The 21,868-nt window shown below is 40.2% G+C and overlaps 1 protein-coding gene across 6 annotated transcripts in view; it reads right to left on the bottom strand.

The window, feature by feature from the left end:
* The window catches only part of LOC129771708 (filamin-A), a 161,421-nt gene that overhangs the window by 85,762 nt on the left and 53,791 nt on the right, over positions 1–21,868 (bottom strand). For all 6 annotated transcript variants that reach the window (XM_055775643.1, XM_055775647.1, XM_055775648.1 and 3 more), the window contains exons 3-7: positions 21,197–21,847; positions 20,655–21,139; positions 20,409–20,595; positions 6,851–8,384; positions 6,615–6,782 (exon numbers count right to left, since the gene is read on the bottom strand). In XM_055775643.1, coding sequence (XP_055631618.1) covers positions 6,615–6,782; positions 6,851–8,384; positions 20,409–20,595; positions 20,655–21,139; positions 21,197–21,847 — 3,025 coding nt within the window. The remainder of the gene's footprint in view (positions 1–6,614; positions 6,783–6,850; positions 8,385–20,408; positions 20,596–20,654; positions 21,140–21,196; positions 21,848–21,868) is intronic.

Consider the following 21,868-nt stretch of genomic DNA (forward strand, 5'->3'; position numbering starts at 1 on the left):
AATGTCTGTAAATGATTTCGTCGTTCGAAGGATAAAACCAAATTGTCTCGATGCCTTGTTGACAATATATGCGATGTGATCCTGTAAGTTTTGCATCCAGGAGCACACCAAGGTCGTTAACGCACTGCACGCGAGGTAGAACCACGTTTGAAAGCCGGTAATCGAAGGAGATAGGATTCCGTTTTCTTGCAAACGACACGACTGAGCATTTATTGGGATTCAGTACCATCCTATTCGTTTCACACCAAGCTGCAAAGAAGTCCAGTTGCCTTTGGAGGAACATGGCATCGTCAATCTATCTGATGTGGCAGAAGATTTTCATGTCATCAGCGTAAAGTAATCGGGGACTCTCTAGTAAAAAAGTAGTAGTAGAAAAAAACAAGTGGGCCGAAATGGCTGCCCTGTGGTATTCCAGAAAACAATGCAAAACATGAGCATAGACGATCACCAATCTTCACGCAGTTTGTTCTGCCAGTCAGGTAAGATTGGAACCATTGCAGCAGACTACCGCAGACTCCCATGCGTTCCAACTTGGCCACTGCGATTGCGACATGACAGCTGCCTTCAGCTTGTCGAAGGCAGCTGTCATGTCGGTATAGATGGCGTCAGTCTGGCATCCCTCCGAGAAGCCATCGATGACATGCGATGTGAAGACAAGCAGGTTCGTTGTTGTGGAGCGTCCGGGCATGAATCCATGCTGATCGTTGCTGATGAGTTCCTTAAAATGGAACAACATAGACGGCAGAACTACGAGTTCAAACATTTTTGACGTGGCGCTTAGGCTGGAAATTCCCCTGTATTTGTCAATATTCGATTTGTCTCCTTTCTTGTGTACCGGGAACATATACGCAGTTTTCCAAAGGTTCGGGAATTTTCCACTAGACAACGAAAGGCCAAACAAGTGGCGGAGCGGGGCGAGCAGCGGTTGGGCACACTTATTTAGTATGAATGAGGGTATCCCATCGGGGCCCACTGACATTGATGACTTCAATTTGGCCACAGCCTTGAGGATACACTCATCGTTACATGTCAGTAATTGGTAACCTTGAAAATTCGTGTTGGAATACTGTTGGAAATTGCGACCTTGAACTCTTCAATCGTGGTGTACCGTTTTCCCTCAGTGTAGATTCTGCGTACAAGGATCCCCCCTAAGATTTTCAATAGGATTCCAGTCTGGAGAGCCATCCGACCAGTACAAAAAAAAAGGTTTGGTCCTTAATTCATTGCTTAGTTTACTTGCTAGTATGAATAGTAGCATTGTTTTGCTGACATGTGATTTTTTTTTGTGACGATATCTACGCAAAAGGGTAGGAGAGAGGATCCTAGAAAATTTGTGTAATCCTTGAATAATATGAAAGCTATCTTGAGCTTTCCGGTTGCACAGAATCCCGCCCAAACCATGCACGAGTCTCCACCAAAATTCCTAGTTGAAAAATACTGTTCCTTCTTTCGTAAATCACGCCATACAAATTAAACACAAATTTCTTCTTTACTGGAGAACCAATCAAGCAAATGAAACCAATTAGGCATGTGAAGGTTTTGGAGTGCAATAAATGTTTCTATGGTGGTTAAACACTCCACCTCCTCTCTAAGGGGGGCTGCCATACAAATGAAACATAAATTACAGGGGGTACACAAACACAAACTTCTAACTCGAGAACTAATCAAGCACAATTTGGGAATGTGAGGGTTTTTGGGTATGAGAAATATTTCTATAATGCTACACCCCTCCCTCATCTGGGATGGAGAGGGGGTCCCATAAACCTATTACACATATTTCAACCAAAAATATTCCAACCAAACATGACAATTGAAAATTTTCGGAAAACTCTGAAGGAAAAAGGGAAAATTCGGAAAATTGAATTCCCATATGTTCTACAATTACATAGTCACATGTGCTGTTAGTCCATTTGATGTTTGCGCTAGCGAAATTGATTTTTGTTCGAAACTGAAAATGAATTTTAATGTGATGAAACGCACTCCTATATCTTCTTCTATCTATACAAAAAAAAAGGGATCGCCAGGATGTGTTGCTAAGAGCAGAACTAGAGGAAGGAATTGTCCGATTTAGGGTTGTCTCCATTCTATCATAAATTCTGTATAAAACATTTATTCCATGTAACGGAAAAACATGTTATTTAGAAGTGGTTGAAAAATCATGAAAGAAAATTGTGTCTGAAAATAATCTGATATTATAATGATGAGTTTTGTTAGAAATACTGGGAATTTTGTAGTAAAAAGTAAATTCAACGGGGTCTAATAGAAGATCAATCAATGAACAGTTCTGTGATTGGACCAATGAACTTGCTCATAGTAAGAAAACGTGATTTTTTTAAGGTATTGATAACAAAAAACAAATTTTGGGATGGATGAAGTTTGCCGGGTCAGCTAATATATTATAAAAAAACAGACTGTTTATGTCACAGGCATAGATTCCCATTCAAAGGACAACTTAAATCATCATCTGGACCTATTTATTCCATGGCATGTCGAGAGAATTTCCAACCCGCGAAGACCCTAGACCGATCGGGAATTGAACCCAATACCTATGTCAGCATTAGCCTTCAATTTACAAAGGAATTCCCGCTTACCCGACAATGACCTGCTAATGCTGTCAGACCAGACAGCTGAGCAAACCTAAGCCTAATCCCGATACTTCAGGCCCTACATTCAATCTGGAATATAAACGTATCAACCTGACTCTGCAATGAGATCTGCCGCAACACAGAAAAATCACGTTATAATTATCAGTTGAGAAGATGAATTTACGAGTATTCTGGTTGAGCTATCCCTAGCTTCATTCTGGTTTCCACATTAAGCCCATTGGAATGTTTTTTTTAAATTTTATTCGAGAGAAATTGCTTTTACTTATGTTGAATCTAATGCTTCTCTGTGTCTGTCATCGCGCGTGGGCCCAAACTATTGTTTAAAGTTGAATTTGGGTCTACGACTAAAGGAATATCATATATATCAAAACTAAACAAACAATTAATATACCATCATCATCATAGTCTTAAGATAAGAAACACAAATATCCGTTATAACTTCGTCATCTTACACACTAACATTGATTAACATTGCATGCTGGGTTAAAAATCTAGATCATGCTTCAAAAACTCTTTACAAATACTACGGAACGTTCGAAGGCTTGTTCCTATCTATGCTTTTTTTGGTAATGTGTTGTATAGTCTATATCCTTTATAAAAAAGGGAATTTTGGGTACATTCGAAAGTTCATGGTTCTGAGGACGCTTGCTTGTCTTGTGTTATATTGATGCATATCTCTTCCATACGTTATCGTGTTTTGTAAATAATTCGGTGTCATCCCATTAGTCATCTTATGTATGAACGTAAGCGTGCAATATTTAATACGCTGTCCCATTGACATCCATTGCAGGCAATCGGACATAAATCTCCGCGGAGTTAGTCGATCACATTTCAATATCAGGCGCATTGCCTTATTTTGCACAATTTTCATTCTTTGCATTTGCCTCTTATTCGAGAGAAATAGCACAGATGCACAATAATCAGAATGTGGAGCGATCAACGCTTTGTAGATCGTGATTTTTCTTTCAAAAGTCAAGAATTGATTTATTGTACAAAGCACTCCATATTTTTGAGCTACCTTCTTCATAGTATAGTTAATATGTTCATCGAAGTGCAGCGTTTCGTTAAGAATAACGCCAAGATATTTGATCGATGATGCTCATTCCACCGTTTGCCCATCAATATTTATACTAAGATCTTCACTGCCAAAATTTCGTGTGGATACTACACCCAAACTAGCGTTGGCAGAAAACATGGCATCTTTGCCATTTCCTGGTCATGAGAGTCAAATACGCAAATAATGAGCTATTTTGAAGCTTAAAAATGGTTTGTATGTATGCGATCACTTTCACATCACTTTCTGTTCTCTTTCTTTTCTCTTTTCATTTGTGATTGTGCAAAAAAAAACGTGCATACGACGTCAATGGGGATCGAACCAAGGCCGGCTGGAATGCGAAGTTACTTTACACGACCACGCTATCCATATAGCTGCCAGCGCTATTATAAAGGAGCGTGATAATATTACACCTCATCATAAAATGAAGTTGGGAGGTGTTTTCTAAGACGATGAAGAAGAACATGAACGAGAATATATATTTCTCTGTCTGGGCCTTGTATTTGGCAAACTATACGAAAAGCTTTCATATGCTTTCATTTAAATGTGTCTCCTGTTTCGCTCGCTCATATTGGCTCTAGCATATATATTATACAAATGATATACATGTATTGGGGAATAGAACATTTTATGTTGTCTTTCAGCTCATTTAATGTAATAAATCGGTATGCCAGAAAATGTGCTAAAAATTAACTTTGGGTGTACCATGTACTTTGTTTTGTTTACGTTTAACTTAAGTTTTTTTTTCCATTCGTCTAAGTTTTGCAGTTCATGGATCATCTTTGTGTAGCAATCTTGCAATGTGTCAGCTACAACGAATATAACAGTGTCGTCAGCAAATAAGTTTACATCACTGTCATTTAGCACCTGTTTGATGTCATTGATATAAAGCAAGAAAAGTAACGGCCCCAGAACACTTCCCTGAGGCACACCCAGATTCACTGGTCCCACCGATGATTTACTGTCCCTGTAAATAGTGATTTGTGTTCGTCCGTTCAGGTGGCTTTCAAACCAGTTCAATGCAGATCCAGTAACATTGTAATTGTAAAGCAAATTTAGTAATTTAATTCGATCTATTGTTTCAAAAGCCCTTTTCAAGTAAATAAATACGGCCAATACTAATTTCTTCGCTTCTATAGCCTGTTTCCACTTCAGGAGCAACAAGTTGAGAGCCGTTTCACAAGAGTGGTTTTTTTCTGCACCCAGACTGTTCATCCACCAGTATTCCATGTTTCGTTATATGTTTCAACAATTGATCTTTTATTACAATCTCGAGAACCTTTTCGTTTAATGGCAACATATTAACTGGTCTACGGTCTTCTGATTTGAATTTCATGTTCATGTGAGCTCTGGCAAAACTCAGACGTCTTCCGATGTGAGATGGTGTAAGATGAGGAGCTTTAACCTTTTAAACCCTCTTTATGTGAGGATTTTTTACCAAAATTTGACGAATTGTCACCCGAGTAGTTGAGAAGTTGAAATATTGCTTTGATTGCATAAGGGATTTTGAGGTATTCGAAGCTGTTCTAGCTATTTCACGCTTATCCCGGTCAGAGAGATTCGATTTACGCGGAGCTCTCTCCTTCTTACCGTATTCTTGAGGATTCGCCAAATAATTGAGCACTACTTGATGGAATCGTCCAATCCGACGAGAAATTTCTCTAATACCAACATTTTATTGGTTAAATGCATCGATTTGTTTTTCTTTTCTCTCCGTGAACACTTTTCCCTTCGGCATTTCCCAGATTTATTGATCAAAACAATTACAACAACGGAAAATGTAACTGGTCTTATAGAAACTTGACACTTGAAAAATACAAAAACATTCGTTTACGCTCAGCGCTTGCATACACACACACACATATATCAAAATCATGCAATGTATGGTAGTCACCAATACATACTTACACACTAGAATATAAATTGAAGTATTGTTTGTTTACAATGACACAAAGCAGCAAGATCTTCCTGGTCCTATAGAATTGTATGGTACAGACTCAAAAAACTAATGAACACCCAAAAATTTAAAAGAAAGAATATGTGGAATTAATTGCAATGAAACATTGCAAAAAACGTGGACGTATAGTTTCAAACGAAGGTCGGTTGGAATATGAAATGGCGAATTAATGTGTTAGGTTGGATTAAATGCCGTGAAATGATAATCTTATACGAAAAATGTCAAAACATGGTATTTTTATTAGTTAATACATGTAGGAAGTTACTAAGGTGTTTAATACAGTATATTTTGTTTATCCTAACATCTAATAGAATACTGAATAAGAAAGAAACAAAAAATTCAAGTAAATTCTAGTAATGTTCATGCTGCATCGTTTGTCCAGCTTTTTACCGACGAAGTAGAATGCGATTCTGCTTCCAGAAATGCAACTACTGCTGAACTGCGAGATGTTCCATGACTTTTTTTATGACACATGCAAACTCAGGCATAAATTATATTCAAAACAATATAGATGAGTTCCAACTCGTTAATCTGGATTTGTAGCATGAATAGAATGTGAATGTTCCTGATTGCGCGTAATACTTTGCTACTTCGCAATTATTTTTTCAAATATTCGTGAATAGCGAGATGATAATTGATTCGATAAACCATTTGATTCATTTATGCAGTACAGTTGCTCAAAAAAAAAATTGTGTTAGTATCGAGCGAAGATTTTTCCATTGTAGTAAGATGCAATCATTATTGAGGCCAAGCCATGCAATTTCGGCAATCTTCGGCACAATTGATAACAACATGATGAAACTATTCCTGCACATTCTGAGAATTCTTTGGTATCTTGAGTTTTGGTAAGTAGTGAATAAAAGGGATTTGAATAGATACAATGATTGACTGTTCAATGAACCACTGTTATTCTGTCACAATTGTTGTTATTTTGGTACAACCGAAATGAACTAGGTTATCTGACTATCGAAATCAAACTCCAGACGGAGCCTCTTACCTGGTACCGTTTCTTCGTTGAATGTTATCTGCACCGTGTGTACACCCGACTCGTGCGGTGTAAAACTAGCCACAAAACGTTGATTACCCAGCGCTCTGACTGCCGACGTAACACGGCCTCCGTTAACCAGTATTTCCAGATTTCCAGAACCGGCTTGGGATCCATCAACTGAATAAGAATACACAGGGAAACTTGCTTATAATCGTTCATCAACAATATGATTTTGTCTAACTTACTCTCGAACTCCACGGGTCGTCCAAGCACCCCGTCCGGAATATCCTGAACACGAATCGCTCTAGCACCAGTAATGTCCCGTCCAATCGGTTCGAAACCACTGTTCACCGTTGTATACTTCTCGTACCTCTCGTTCTTCTCGGTTTTGTAATTCTTCAAATATCCCCCCGAGCGATACAACCCTTCGTCTTCAATAATTTTTCTATCGTTACGATTGTTGTTATTATTAGTCTCCCCCAGCGAGAACTTGTTGAAGTGCGTATTCTTTTCGGTCTGGTGATCCACCGTCCGATCGTAGCTCAAATCCGTATTGAGTTGTTTCTCGGTGAGATTTGCCAACGATTCCAGCGAATTGTGCGAGAACATGTGCTTCGTTTTGTTGATAACATCGCGACTGTCACGTCGCGAAGGTCCATTACTGGCTGTGACCTTAATGTTTGAAGAATAGTCGACCGACGACGGAGACGGCTTGTACATCTCGATCGTAGGACTGTCACGTACCACATCCCGAGAGATGGTGCTCTTGTAAGACGATTCACGCTCGGTAACCTTGTACGTTTCATTTTTCTCGTGCATGTTGATTGGGCTGGAGATGCGACGATCGACCGGGGAAGGTACGTACCGAGTGGTTGAAGTGTAGAACTTGGGACTAGCGGTGACATTCCGTGAGTTTGACTCATAAATCGTTGACGAAACAGTCTGGGGGCTCCTCAAACCGGGACTAGCGCGAAGCAAACTGGGACTTTCCGAGTCCCGATGCTGACGAATGGTTTTTGTGACGTGGTTCTCCGTGCGGACCGTTTTAACAAAATTGTATCCATCGTCTTTGGGTGGAGTTTTCAAATCCGTTGCCAACACCTCGGTGCTCTTTTTGAAGCTGTGATCATTGTCCGAAGAGATGTTCTTGTAATCGGTTCTGTAACTGCTGTTATGGATCTCCCTCGGTGACGGACTTTGGCGCACCGGGGAAGTGACTCGAGTGCTGTATATCTCTTTCGAAGTTTGAACCGTTTGCGGAGAATATCTCTCCCGTCGAATGGCTTCATTCTTTCTGTTCAAGGAAGAGGTGTTAAAGTGGAACGACGGGCTCTCGGATCTCATTCTGCTGTCATGGATTGGACTGCTTCGTGTCTTTCCCGAGCGACCTTTGCTTCCAACTCGCATAATGTAGGGTGATCCCTTAACGTCATACCCGTTGAAGTAGATGTACACTCTGTGTTTACCATTCTGGCGTGGCATGAACGTCACCTGGTATTTGTTTTCCTGCAGCTTTTCCACCGAACATACCAGCGAGCGCTTCTCATGCACGATGTCCACGTGCAGTTCTCCGCCGACACCAACCCCACGGGCATCTACTTCGAAGGAGTGAGCCCGTAGTGGCATAGCCCCATCCAATCCATGAACCGACACGCCAGTCGGATCAAACACGGAACAGGTGAAGGGACCACCCTGGATATGGCGACCCTGGTACGTTATGGCAATCTCCCAAACGCCGGCCTCGTCCGGCTTGAATATGGCACTGTGCCCATGGTCGATCTGGAATTGGCATTGGAAGAGTATTTAATTTTTTTGAGTTCGAAGAGAAACTGATCTGGTACTAAACAGTATGCGGTTAATGATTGTACTTAAGTATGAAATTCGACAATTTCCTTTTGAACGGTCTTCTGTCGTGTGATTGAAGACACTGAATTAAAGTGTTCCCCAATAAGTGCGATATAATTTAAGATTGAAATAAAACACAGAAATGGTGCGAAATTTAATTTGTATGACGAAAAACTAAGGACCATTAATGAAGCGATTAAAATATCATTCAAATGGTATCGGCAATTTTTATTTTGCACTGATATAAAGACTGTCCTAGAAATTCTGGAAGAACCTAGTTTACAACAAAATAAAACAAAAATGTATGAAATTCAATTTCGATAGATATACTGTTAAAATAAAATTAGAACAGGCCAGTGTTCTCAATTTCTGCTATCCATCGATTGTACAGGAACTGTGTACCGTCTTGTGAACGTTCTTGATGAGGTTCAGCGCAGACTTGTTAGCGATAGTTTTGACATATATTTCTACAGTCCTTTTCAAATTATTGAATGGTCCCTGCTGTAAAGCCGTTTACCCTAATATGTGCTTTCTTCAATGCCCAAAATTCCCAAAATGCCTAAAATGCCCAATGCCCAATGCCCAATGATCAGTCGAATATGTGGGCAATTAGGAGAAAGCATGTCCTTGGCCGTTAAAGCAGCTTTGCATACTTGAGTCTCGAATAATTTAAACTTCTTTTTTGAAGAATGCCAAAGTGACTTTTCTTTAATTTTTAGAAAAAAATCAAACTCGAAAACTATAAGACCTACAAAATATTGATGAAAGAGTGAGATGTAGAAATTTGTTTAAATTTTTAAATCATGAAAAAAATATACGGATTTCGCATATATTAGGCTGTCAAAAAAGTCCTGCGGTATTTTTTTTGAATTTTCATTTGTTCATAAAATTAGTTACAATCATCTGTTTTAAGTCAAATATGCGCCGTTTTGTTCGATGACTTGTTCCCAACGAGATGCCAACTTCATAATACCCCTGTTATAGAAGTTCGCTTCCTTATTGGCAAAAAACCCGGATAGCCAATTTTCACAGGCCTCTTTTGTGGCTAACTTCTGACTACCTAGCTCGTTCGCCATGGACAAAAACAGGTGGTAGTCACTTGGTGCAAGGTCCGGACTATACGGCGGATGCAAAAGAACCTCCCATCCGAGCTCCCGGAGCTTCTGGCGCGTCACCAAAGAAGTGTGTGGCCTGGCGTTGTCCTGATGGAAGACAATGCGGCCTCTGTTTATCAAAGATGGCCTCTTCTTCATGAGTGCTACCAGTTGTTGGCAGTACAGGTCCGAATTGAGCGTTTGGCCATAGGGAAGCAGCTCATAATAGATCATTCCTTGACAATCCCACCAAACACATAGCAGAACCTTCCTGGCCGTTAATGAGGGCTTGGCCACCGTCTGAGCCACTTCAGCGGGCTTCGACCACGACCGTTTGCGCTTCACGTTGTCGTAAGTGACCCACTTTTCATCGCCAGTCACCATCCGCTTCAGAAACGGGTCGATTTTGTTGCGATTCAGCAGCGATTCACATGCGTCGATACGGTCAAAGATGTTTTTTTGCGTCAACGTGTGTGGCACCCATACATCGAGCTTCTTTGAGAATCCAAGCTTCTTCAAATGGTTAATAACGGTTTGATGACTTATCCCCAGCTCTTGACCGATGCTACGGCTGCTACTATGCCGGTCTTTCTCGGCTAATTCAGCGATTTTGTCGCAATTTTCGACGACAGGCCTTCCGGAGCGTGGCGCATCTTCGACGACCTCTACACCAGAACGAAAACGTTGAAACAATCGTTGTGCGGTGGAAATGGAAACTGTATCGGGTCCATAAACTGCACAAATTTTATTGGCAGCTTGAGATGCATTTTTGTCTTTGTCATAGTAGTGCTGTAAAATATGTCGGATTTTCTCTTTATTTTGCTCCATATTAGCGACACTATAACTCACGAACGACTTAACCAAACAAAACACTGTCAAGGACTATATTATAGCGCGCAAAAATACCTTTCCAACAAGCTATAGTATGATTCGATACAATGAATACAACTAGAACTACGCGCTTACAACGACACCTCGCGGAAATACCGCATGACTTTTTTGACAGCCTAATAATATCCAACAACAAATCTATATACCAGAAGATGGGAACTTCTACAGGAAAAAAGTTTTTCTAACAACAACTTTTTCATGTTTTTCATTGCTAATAATCCTAGTTTTGTTCAAAGTCAATATAGCGATATAGCGTATTCGGCAAAGTTTTTGATAAAATAAGGACTTTTTTAATGCATTCGTTGCTACCCGACGACTTTATGCGTTAATTGAGTTTTCCGATTACTGCTGCCAGACGCGAGCTCGCGTTTACCAAATAAACAGAATAACAGCCAAATAAACAGGAGCATGTTTTTTTTTATCTCAACCCACTCTTGTCACTACCGTACGATGTAACACGTCCAGTAGCCGCGATGAGAAGACTAATACACTCTGCATGTCGTACCGTACTAACATGTACAGGGCGGACTCAATTATATACAGTTTCTGGTTTATTTTACTGTATATAATCGAATCCTGTACATAATCGAGACCTTCCTGAAAAACTAATGTTTTATTCGTTACATTTTTGTGTGTTTTTTCTCGGGATTGACATGTTCCAAAATAGGCAATGACTTGCAGAATATGTCAATGTTGCGAGTATAATATTACTATTATCTTTTCAAAGGGAACATGAAAAAGTTGTTGAAATTTTTCACCAGTAAAATTAAATATGTTTTTGAGAAAAATATATTTTGATTTTTAAGTAATTTTGTGTTAATATTTTCAATATTTTTCAATGAAAGTGTGAACGATTGTCTACATTTCATTTTCTGACCAACATTTTTCAAGTCTCATAGTTTTTGAGTTAGATTTTTTGACGTAGGACTACGTCTAACCGGAAGATATAGGGGGTGAAATGGAAATCTAGGCACTGAACAAGTAAGAAAAAATGCAAGATTTGGAACGCTTATAACTCGAGCATTTCTCAATAGATCGCGAAGGTTTTTGCATCAATTGATAGAAAATATATCTACGCATCTATCATAACGAATAACATTTCATTTTTCTTGAGATAAATAATTGAATAATTGTGAAATATCGAGCATTGTCAAAATGCACTATGTGCCCATTTATGATTGGTCCATTTTGCGCTCCTCAAATCGTACCGACCAAAACGGGCAACCAGAGCAGCAGCGAAATAGAATGAAGCACGATTGGAAAGGAAAAAGAAAAAAAAATGAACGAAACATTGGTCGCAGTCTCACACATGCGTAATTCTCGAGCCAGCCAGTCAGCTTAAAAATCCCCGCTCCGCTGCCGTAACGATCATTCTTTGTGTGGACACCGACTGGACAACATCGTTGCTGGACGGGCTGGACGGCGAGGGATTGAGTGCCTTTCTCAAGGCAAGAGGGCGGAGGTGATAGCGCTGGAGTAGAATAGAGTAGAGTTTTCAAAGGGCCTTTCTTAAGGCTAGAGACGAATGAACTGCAAAAGTTTAAAGTCTCTATAATACAATACCTTCCTTCCTTCCGTAACGATCATTCTCGTTCAAACCGTACACCACATCGGTTCGCATCACAACACATCAACAAACCAACCCAAGCAGCCATGTCTGGACATGGTAAAGGGGGAAAAGTGAAGGGAAAGGCAAAATCCCGCTCGAACCGTGATGATCTGGAGTTCCCCGCAAGGGTAGCTAGGCCGAGCGCGTTAGTACCAGTGCACCGGTCCACCGGCGTTATATAGTTTCGGCCGCCGAAGTGATCGAGTTAGCAAAGCTGCTCGTGACGATAAGAAAACCCGCATTCGGAACAGAACACATTCGGTTCGGTGGACATCAAGACAACAGGCAGTTGCAGCGAGTGGCGAGTGGCAAACGCAATCGCAAAACGGCATCAGGTAGCAGAAGAAAAAAGTTTGTTCTTTATACAAACTGCTTTGGTGGCAAATCCAGAACAAGGCGGCATCGAGGGCGTTCGAAATGGTTTTTTTTCAAAACCACGAGTACTAAGTTTTCTAAATTGGAACCATTCCATAAAACAAGGCGCTTTTCAGGGCCATTAAACCTTCCAAAAAAGAGTTTAGGAAATACAGTTCAATGCTTTCTAAAACAATATCCAAAATAATAATAAAACACAAATTAATTTTTTCATAATTTGTTTGCCAGGATATGATGAGTATGTGAATTTGGCAGTTGTTCTGAGCTTATTGATTTTCACCAATTCTTGAATTGCTTCTAGATTGAAAGTACAGTAATTTACACTTATCTCGACATTTAGCTAATTGGACGGACCTGTAATGCGACATATTTAGTTGGACATTTTTGTAAACATAGAGTTCGGGGTCCAAATTATGACCCCACATTGAAAGTCGACACTGTACCACTGTCATCGCAAATGTTCAATTACAGGTTAAAATTACCTCCAATCCGATACTGAGTGGAGGTAATGCGACGTGCAATTGAATGTAATTTACTGTAAAATGTGTCACAAGCTGGATGGGAAGAAATTTTTCAACTGTGAAAGCTGTGGCGAGTGGCAAATGCAATCGCTAAACGGAAAGGTTTAGCCGAACAAGATGGGGATATTGAGTGATAACAAAACAATAAACTCTTTAGATTGAAGATAATTTTGTGATCCTGAAAAGGACCCTTTTTAGCCTGCATGTGAATCCACCGAGCGAACAAATCGTAATGAATGTATTTTTTTTCCATCGCTCCCTTTTAACGCTCATTCGTTCGTCTCGTTGGACTCGCCCCTCTGGTTGAGTCTGCCGATTTGTCTCTATCCTGTGAGTGTGTACCGCTAGAGTATAAAACACGCGGACCCCAAAAAAATATCTTATTTTCTTTCAAACCGTAAACCCGTGTGGTTGTACGGCATCGGCATCGTGGACGTAACAAAGGAGGACAAGTTAAGGGAAAGGCAAAGTCTCACTCGAACCGTGCAGGTCTCCAGTTCCCTGTTGGTCGCATTCACTGATTGCTCCGCAAGGGTAACTAGGCCCAACGGATTGGTGCCGGAGCACCAGTATACCTAACAGCGATTATAGAGTTTCGGCCGTCGGAGTGCTCGAGTTGGCTTGCAAAGCTGCTCACGACAATCAGAAAACCCGCATCAAGAACAGAGCAGCTTCGGTTCGGCGCTCATCAAGGCAACAATTAGTTTCAGTGAGTGGCAAAGTGTTTCTCCGGCACGTCGCATTAAATGTAATTTACTGAACAACATGTCACAAGCTGGATGGGAAGAAATTTTCCAACTGTGTAAGCTGTGGCGAGTGGCAAACGCAATAGCAAAACAGGAAGGTTTAACCGAACAAGATGGGAATATCGAGTGATAACAAAAACACAACACCAAAGGTTCTTTTCAGAACCATCAACATATCCATAAAGAGTAAACAGTAAACTGATCCATTTTTCAGGTAGATTTTCAGGTTCACGTAGGAGAAGAAAATTAAACAACATATTTAAAATATATCTTTAACAAAAGCTGTCCTCTTTGTATAGTCCTACGTCACTCCGGTTATGTCCCCGACATTACCCACCCGTCTTTTTCTTACTTTTTTAGAAAAAAAATTAACTCAACAGCTATAAAACTTAAAAGTTTGGATAGAGAATAAAATGTAGAAAATAATTTATATTTTATATATTTTTTTAAACGTATAATTTTCTAATTAAAAAAACGTTATATTAATACCACATACAATAACCAACAAATCATCTATGCATCGAAAGAAAGGCACTTGTACAGGAAAAGATTTTTTCAAACAACAATTAATCCATTACACCATATTATGAATTGAAATTCGGTCTCATAAGTATACAGTAAAACCTGTTTTTGTGCGGTTTTTTTGTGCGATTTTTTTGTGCGGTTTTTTGTGTGCGATTGTTTTGTGCGCGATTTTTTTCTGTGCGGTATATGAAATGGAGCATATTTCACGAAGTTATCGTCCATTTAGTTTTTTTCGATGGTTTATAAGCATTTCAGCACGGAAAAAGCTTATTTGCGTTCAAATTATCCACTTCTGAAATCATTTCCATCCTTCCATCAAATGCTCTGTTTTTCTAAGTTTTTGCATGATATGGTTTCTATCAGCAACAGTTTCGACATGCAATCAAAGACACAACTTAGCCACGGGAAACCGAAAAGACAAACAGTCCCATCGAAAAGCAGGGAAACAAAAGGAAATTGAACGGTGAGCGGCGTGGATTTGAGTTATTTTCTTGGGGCAAACTTTTTTTTTGTGCGGTCCCTATCTACCGCCCCAATTTTTTTTTTAATCTGTACCGAACACGATTTTTTAAAGCTACTGGTGAATTTTTGCACGATTTCTTATGTGATTTTTTTGTGCGGTCCCTATCCCCCGCACAAAAAAAGGTTGGCCTGTACACGAAAGTGAACCCTTGGTGCGTACTTATTTACAAAGTGTATCTTACTTTGCTCTCTTATATTGCATATGGTATAGCATATCAAAATGCTATACCAGTATGAGTGGATGATACTTTTAAAGATCATTACGGATTGTATTAAGAGCTTGAGCTTGAGCATGGGTAGTCTATACATTTCGTAGTTGCACTCCGTGATTGGCCTGAACCAGCGAAATTGCACAAAGAACACACTGACGCCTGGGAGTAGCAAACCATTCTCATTGTACAAGTTTCGGTAAGTTGAGCTTTAAATAATCAATAACGACGCCGGCCACGTCCTTACAATCATCAGGGGAAGGGAAGGAATGTTAGTATGATATTCGCCGCCCGAAAGCTAGAAGGGTCGCCTCTATAGGGTGTTTCCCTAGCGATTATCATAGAAAGCATATTTGTTAGTGGAAAGAATCAGAATTCACTGAGGTAAGTGATGTGATTATATAAACAAGAACTATCGACTATTCGACGAAGCGAAATTCTGAAAGTTTTATGTTCGTTAATGTTATGTTTTGTATTCATATATTATTCATCGCGCATAAAAGAAAATTATCTTTGGGAAACCTAACCGAGAAACCTCTTCCAGACTCAATCGGACCGGCGATATATTCCGTTATTTATCGCGTTTACTCTTCACCGAACTCCAATCGCGACAGCGCAACCTGACAAGGTAACCGAGAAAATTCTTCTAAAATTAATCGGACCAGTGATGTATTTGGTTATTTATCGTGCATACTTTTTTATGAAATTCGAAACGGGAGGTAACCGAGTAAATTATGTTAACGTTAATCGTGATATATTTCCTGCTTATCGTGCCTACTCTTTATCGAACTCCAATAGCGCCGGCAGAAAATTATTCTTGGGAAACCTGACAAGGTAACCGAATTTTTTTATGAACTTTTTATTATAGAACTGAAGAACCAAAAAGCTAAAAAACAAAAGAACTGCAGAATTAAAGAATGATAAATTAATAATTAAAAGAATTAGATAATTGAAGAATAAATTCATGTAAATAATTAACAAAAATAAAAATTGTAAAGCGTTGAATCTAGGACAGGACCGCATTTTCGACGTAGAACAGAGGAATTATATCATTCAATTCGCTTGTTTATTACATCGGATATTATTTTAGAATTCATCGGAACTTTTAAAAATCTGAAGGACCCTGTACCTTCAGATTAAACGCTTACGCAAAAACATCGAATAGCTACCTATAATTTTTTTTTCGCTCCGTTGATGGTAACACTGCATTCCCCACTTCGCGACGATAATATTCAGCTACTCGTTCAGTCTGATCGGATGGTTTTTAGTGTCAAGATATACAATTTACAAGAACGTGTTTTTTCAGTTGAAATCGTATTACTCGAGAAACCGAAGCCCTAATGAAACTTTGTCCTTTTTTGGTAAGAATTTGGCATTTCTCGTCGTCGATTACTTCCTCTGGGGATACGTGATGGACCGTTGCTATGATAATAAGCCACACAATTTGGAGGAACTTAAAGAAGAAATAACTCGGATATTCAACAGCATCGAAGTCGTAATGTTAGAGTTGTGCATGAAGAATTTTGTTCACCGTTTAAAACGCGTAATCGAAAAAAGGAGTAATCACATCGAAAATGTCCTAAAATAAGCTTTATATTCTCGTACTTTTTGAACAAAGTGGACCAACTATCCAAAATTACAATTTTCTTTGTCATATGACCAAATTTTATTCGTGACTGATGAAGGAGTATCAAAAAAAAATTATAGGAGGTTGTGTTCAATATACGACCGCATTGTTGACGTAGAACTACGACGTTGTTTTATATGAGTCGCATAATTATAACTTCGGCTATTATTTTATAATACTGTGAAAGTTTAGAAATAACTGTTTTGTAGAATGGTATGATCGCCCTGAAATGGTTTTTTTGTCGTATAATCAGTTGACGATAATTGATCGATGATTCACTCTTGCCCCCGTAGAACAATACATTAGCTGATCATATGTCGCAATTTGTTTCATATCAATGCATTAAAATTTTACCTCGAACGCGATTCCGGTGGCCTTTTATATAATTTATATAATTGTTGCACCAGCTCAGAATTACATCAATATATCTTTGGCACCGCATGGAAACAATAACAATGACAATACTTGAATGTATCAAATATCATGCTACATTTTATTTAGTATTGTCTCAGTGGAATCGTACCTCTAGACATCGTTCGAACAAAGTAAACCAAGCGCCAACAAGCGTTCGCCATAGCATGCATACAGAGCCGTATATTGGTGGCTCAAAGCTACTAGAATAAACACTTCTCATCATTTAGCACTATTCTCAAAAGAAAGGCTTCTGTTCATATCACTGGCCTCGAAAAAAGTTGCATTACTTTCTCATGCTCGAGATGAGCGCAGCTGTCATGTTTAGTGGAGAAAATTTTGCTACTAGCAAGCGAAACCAAATCACATACAAAATTCCAGAATGACATTTACTTTCTTGGTGACTAAATAAACGAAATAAACTCTTTTTGTTAATCTCAACAACCTCGAAAAGAGAAGCATTGCTCCATTATGCTCATGATTAGCGCAAATGCAATCCCCCTTATCTCCCCTCCTTGTTTATATTCATCATCACGGCCGCATAACTTGCACCACCAAACAATTTTGCGCTCTTTTCAACAGAAACCCTTCTGTAAATATTGCCAGTCTAAATGAGCGTACCTCTCATCCTTTGTGGAGAGAGTTTTGTTACTGTCATGCGAAACCAAATCGACGACAAAATTCCAGAACATTTATTTTCTTGGTAAGCCGACGATAGCCTAGCTTGATGATTCCCCACACAATTGCGCAGCTCAAAACCTCAATGCAATGGCGTCAGTATGATGCAATGATTGCAATGCCAGACAAGGAAGGAAGAAAACAAGGAAGAACAAGCGATGTTCATTGCTTTGAAAACAGAACGAGACTGAAAGTTTGCCTCAGCGAGACCCACTGTTTATACTCTAGGCAAATATTCCCCTTCGTCATTCTTCTTTACCTTTGATCACGGAGACTTTTAATCGATTTCCCCTTCGTTACTCGTCGATAAGTTGCTCGTTATTGACAGCTCTGTTCGGGAAAGCACACAAATGGACAGAACAAATGTATGGGAAAATGGAAACGCTTATAGTTTTCATGAATTTTAACCACTTACACATCAGGGGATTGTAATGTATAGCATATCAAACAAATCTCAAGGAATTTTCGTTTCATTTGGTATGTAAATCGCCTAAATCCGTTCGCGTCAAAAATAGTTATTAACGTTAACTTTATTTACGTGACCTGTTTTCTGATTTGGCACCCTTAATGAAAGACGTAGTTCTACGTCAAAAACAATCCTGAACACATTGGTCTGATTAAAAAAATAGTCCGACAAAGTTAGATGAAAGTTAATTAACTTCTTTTGAAAAATTATATAGAGGATGCTCAATAAGTTCGAATACAACTTTTCATCGTTGTGTAGGTGCGCACCATGTGCATTCTGTGTATTGGTATTGGTGTCAGCTTTAGCCTCATATATAGGCTAACCAACGCGCACGGTGTCGACTTGTTGTCATTTGTTGTTTGTTTACCGCACCCGATTAAGGAGTACGCGACATCGTAGTAAAGTGGTTTGCGAGAGAGGAGCGACCCGACGACATTCCGGCGGTTGAAATCCCACGGAGTGAAGCGGAATTTCATATATACCACCATCCGTCGGTGCCGGGAGACGGGCTCGAATCGACCGTGCGGGATTCGCCAAGGTGGTAAAGGCGGGTTCGTCGCGGCGGGTTCGTCGAAAAATGAACCGCTCGATGCGGACCTGGATGTGTCGATGGAGACAGCCCACACAATCATGACGAAGAACCTGGGATGAAGGTCGTACAAGATACGCAAGGTTCATGGGGTAACGAAGGCTACATTCCGCGGTTTCAGAACGCCGCGTCAGTGATGGTTTGGAGACCGTATCCAGGCGTGGGAAGCTCCCGCTGGTGTTTATCGAGAAAAACGTGAAAATCAATCCCGCGTACTGTAAGATCAATGTTCTGGAGAAGGTTGTGGCCCCGGCACTTCGGGACTTCTACGGGAAGGATCATTACGTCTTCCAACAGGACAGCGCATGGTCCACAAGGCGAATATCGTCCAAGGGTGATGTTGAGAGAATTTGGCTGATTTCTTCGATAAAACTTTGTGCCCTCCCAGCTCCCCGGGCCTCAATCCCCTATACTTTTATGTATGGTCGTTAGGGTGCCAATGAAAATGGTCATCTTTAATTTCAAAAAGTTACCTCATAAAAAATGTTCACCACCTCGAAAAAAAAACACCCTATGCAGAATTTAAGCTTAATCGGACTTAAGGGAAAGTGGCGCAAAGCGGTCAACGTTTGAGTTTTTTGAAAATCGAAAAATCACCCAAGGGAGGAGGTAAAGGAAATCGGGGTTTCCGAATTTTTTTTTTGTGCCAAATGTCTAAAAATTGCATGAAACGTCGAGAAAAGTGTCATCTAGATTTTTTTTTTGTCAAAAATCGGCATTCTGGGACTTAGTGGTTTTCGGAGTACGAAAATAAAAGTATGGTTTTGGGTGCCAATAAAAATAGTTATCTCGATTTTTCATTCGGAACATGCTAGGAAATGTTGATTTGCACGATAATAGACCCTATGCAAAATATCAGCCCATTCGGGCTTCATTTACTGGTGTCATAAACGTTAAAATATGATTTTTTTTTGAAAAACGAAAAATCACCGAAAATCGAGGTTCATAAAAAATTTGGTGCCAAATGTTTTTAAATTGCATTACTCGTCGAGATTTACAGTTCATTTACGAGATTTACAGTTTACAGTTTATTTACGAGATTTACAAGTACCAGAATGCCGATTTTTAACAAAACAAAATTTTCGAGATGACACTAGATCTCGACATTTCATGCAATTTTAAGACATTTGGCATCAAAAAAAAAATTACGAAAAGCCCCGTTCTCCTTTACTCCCCCCTGGGTAATTTTTCGATTTTCAAAAAACTCAAACTTTGACCGCTTTGCGCCACTCTCCCTAAAGTCTAATTGAGCTGAAATTCGGCATAAGGTGTTTTTTCGAGGTGGTGAACATTTTGTATAGGGTAACTTTTTTAAATTTTAGGATCGATTTTTTCCCATACATCCATTGGCACCCTAATGGTCGTATATGCTGGTCAAGCAGAGCGAACATAAAGTGAGCACTATGCGAGCCGCGTGCGATTCTTTTGAGAATCGTCTCAAACTCGTCATACAGCACAAAGGAAGGGTGCTCCCAACTAATACGTCGTATAGGTTTTCAATAAACATTGCCTCAATAAAAATTGACGCAGAAAAGAATATCTTGTATTTTAATATTTTAACACATTTTTAAAGTGTGTTCGAACTTATTGAACACCCTGTAAATATGAGTATTGAAAAATTTGCTTTTTTGGACTATTCATGAGAGGGGTGAAAATACACAATCGCACTTTCGTAATTCTATTCCTCCGACTTACCTTTTTCAACGGGCACTTCAACGGTCTACCGGAGGGACTGTAAGCCGTCACAAGAATATCTTCCGACTTTGGAGCACCGGTGGCATTCACAAGAACTTCTACGAGGCTACCCAGAGCACAGGGTGCCATCCCGGGAGGTGCCACGTGCACTAACCGGGGTAGCACACGGAAGAAATGGCCTCCCAACCTAAAAACCAAGCGGATGAGCAACAAAAAATCGCATTACATTTCACTGTCAGTACTTACTGGTTACCGTCGACCTCCAGAACAATCTCGTGCATCCCGTATTTATCCGGAATGTAGGTACCTTCACCTCTGGAGTTCAACTTGACCGGGTGCAGAACGGTACTGTTTGGAGTGGCCACGTAGGCCTTCACTTTGGACATTTCTATCTCCCTGGAGAGCACCTCCACTTTGAAACGAGTTGGTTCCCCTGTTCTGCCCGAGGTACTTTCCAGATGGACAGCAAGCATATCGGCTAGTGGTGGTCTTGGAGTGATCCACCGAAGCCAGGTAGCGTAGGCCATAATACCAAGATGCTCCTCATCTGCCGTTGCCATATCTCTGGCGGAAAGTACCGGTTTAACGCCAAGCTTGAGACCACCCTCGATTACTTTGTTCTGGTTGCTCTCCCATGAGGCAGGATCCGAACTAAGTTTGCTGGCATCGGGAACGGGTCCGCCAAGATCCCGGATAATCTCACAGAAAACTTTTCCGTCGTTAAAGTCCGTCTGAAAACACGCAAAAGAGTTAATGGAACGACTTTTGACTAAGCGCAGTCGATTTACCGTGAAGTTGGAAACAGGTCTTTTAATTGTACTATTGACCCATTGCATGGTAGCGTTGTACCCGGGACCATCCGGTCTCATGAAGTACGACAAGTACGTCATCCCGGATAATTCGTCCAACCAGCTGGACGCTAGATATTCGGGTTCCAACACCTTCGGTATTCTGAATCTCTGATGCGCAATATTCATGGCCCGTTCACAATTCCTCACAGAATCGTTGACATCCAGTGTACGCCAATGTGGGAACAGCCCAGGCTCGCAGTAATCGAGTAAAGCCGAGAGTAGCACTCCACTGTTCCAATCCGTGGTCAGATTATTTACCTTACAATCCGGAAGAGCTGCCTGCAACCAGGCCAGCATCAGCTTCCTTGGTGGGAACTTACTCCGACCGATTTGGTACCGCACGATTAGTGACCAAATCAAACCCAGTATAAGTTTCACATTCCCGTTGACGATGTCAACGTTCCCAATGTTGACTAGCTTCACTCCATCTGCTTCGATGGCATTCAGGGCCGTGGTTGCATTCTCCAGATAGTGATGCTGATTGGCCGGTCTCTTGTTCCAGGTAGGCTTCAGGGGTCGCTTTTGAAGTCCTTCCACCAAGGCGCACAGGTACGTTCCGTTGCGGAAGTCGTCGTTAAAGTCTGTGACCTAAAAATATTCAACCATCAT

This window comes from Toxorhynchites rutilus, chromosome 2 (genome assembly GCF_029784135.1).
Source record: "Toxorhynchites rutilus septentrionalis strain SRP chromosome 2, ASM2978413v1, whole genome shotgun sequence".
Taxonomy (NCBI): domain Eukaryota; kingdom Metazoa; phylum Arthropoda; class Insecta; order Diptera; family Culicidae; genus Toxorhynchites; species Toxorhynchites rutilus.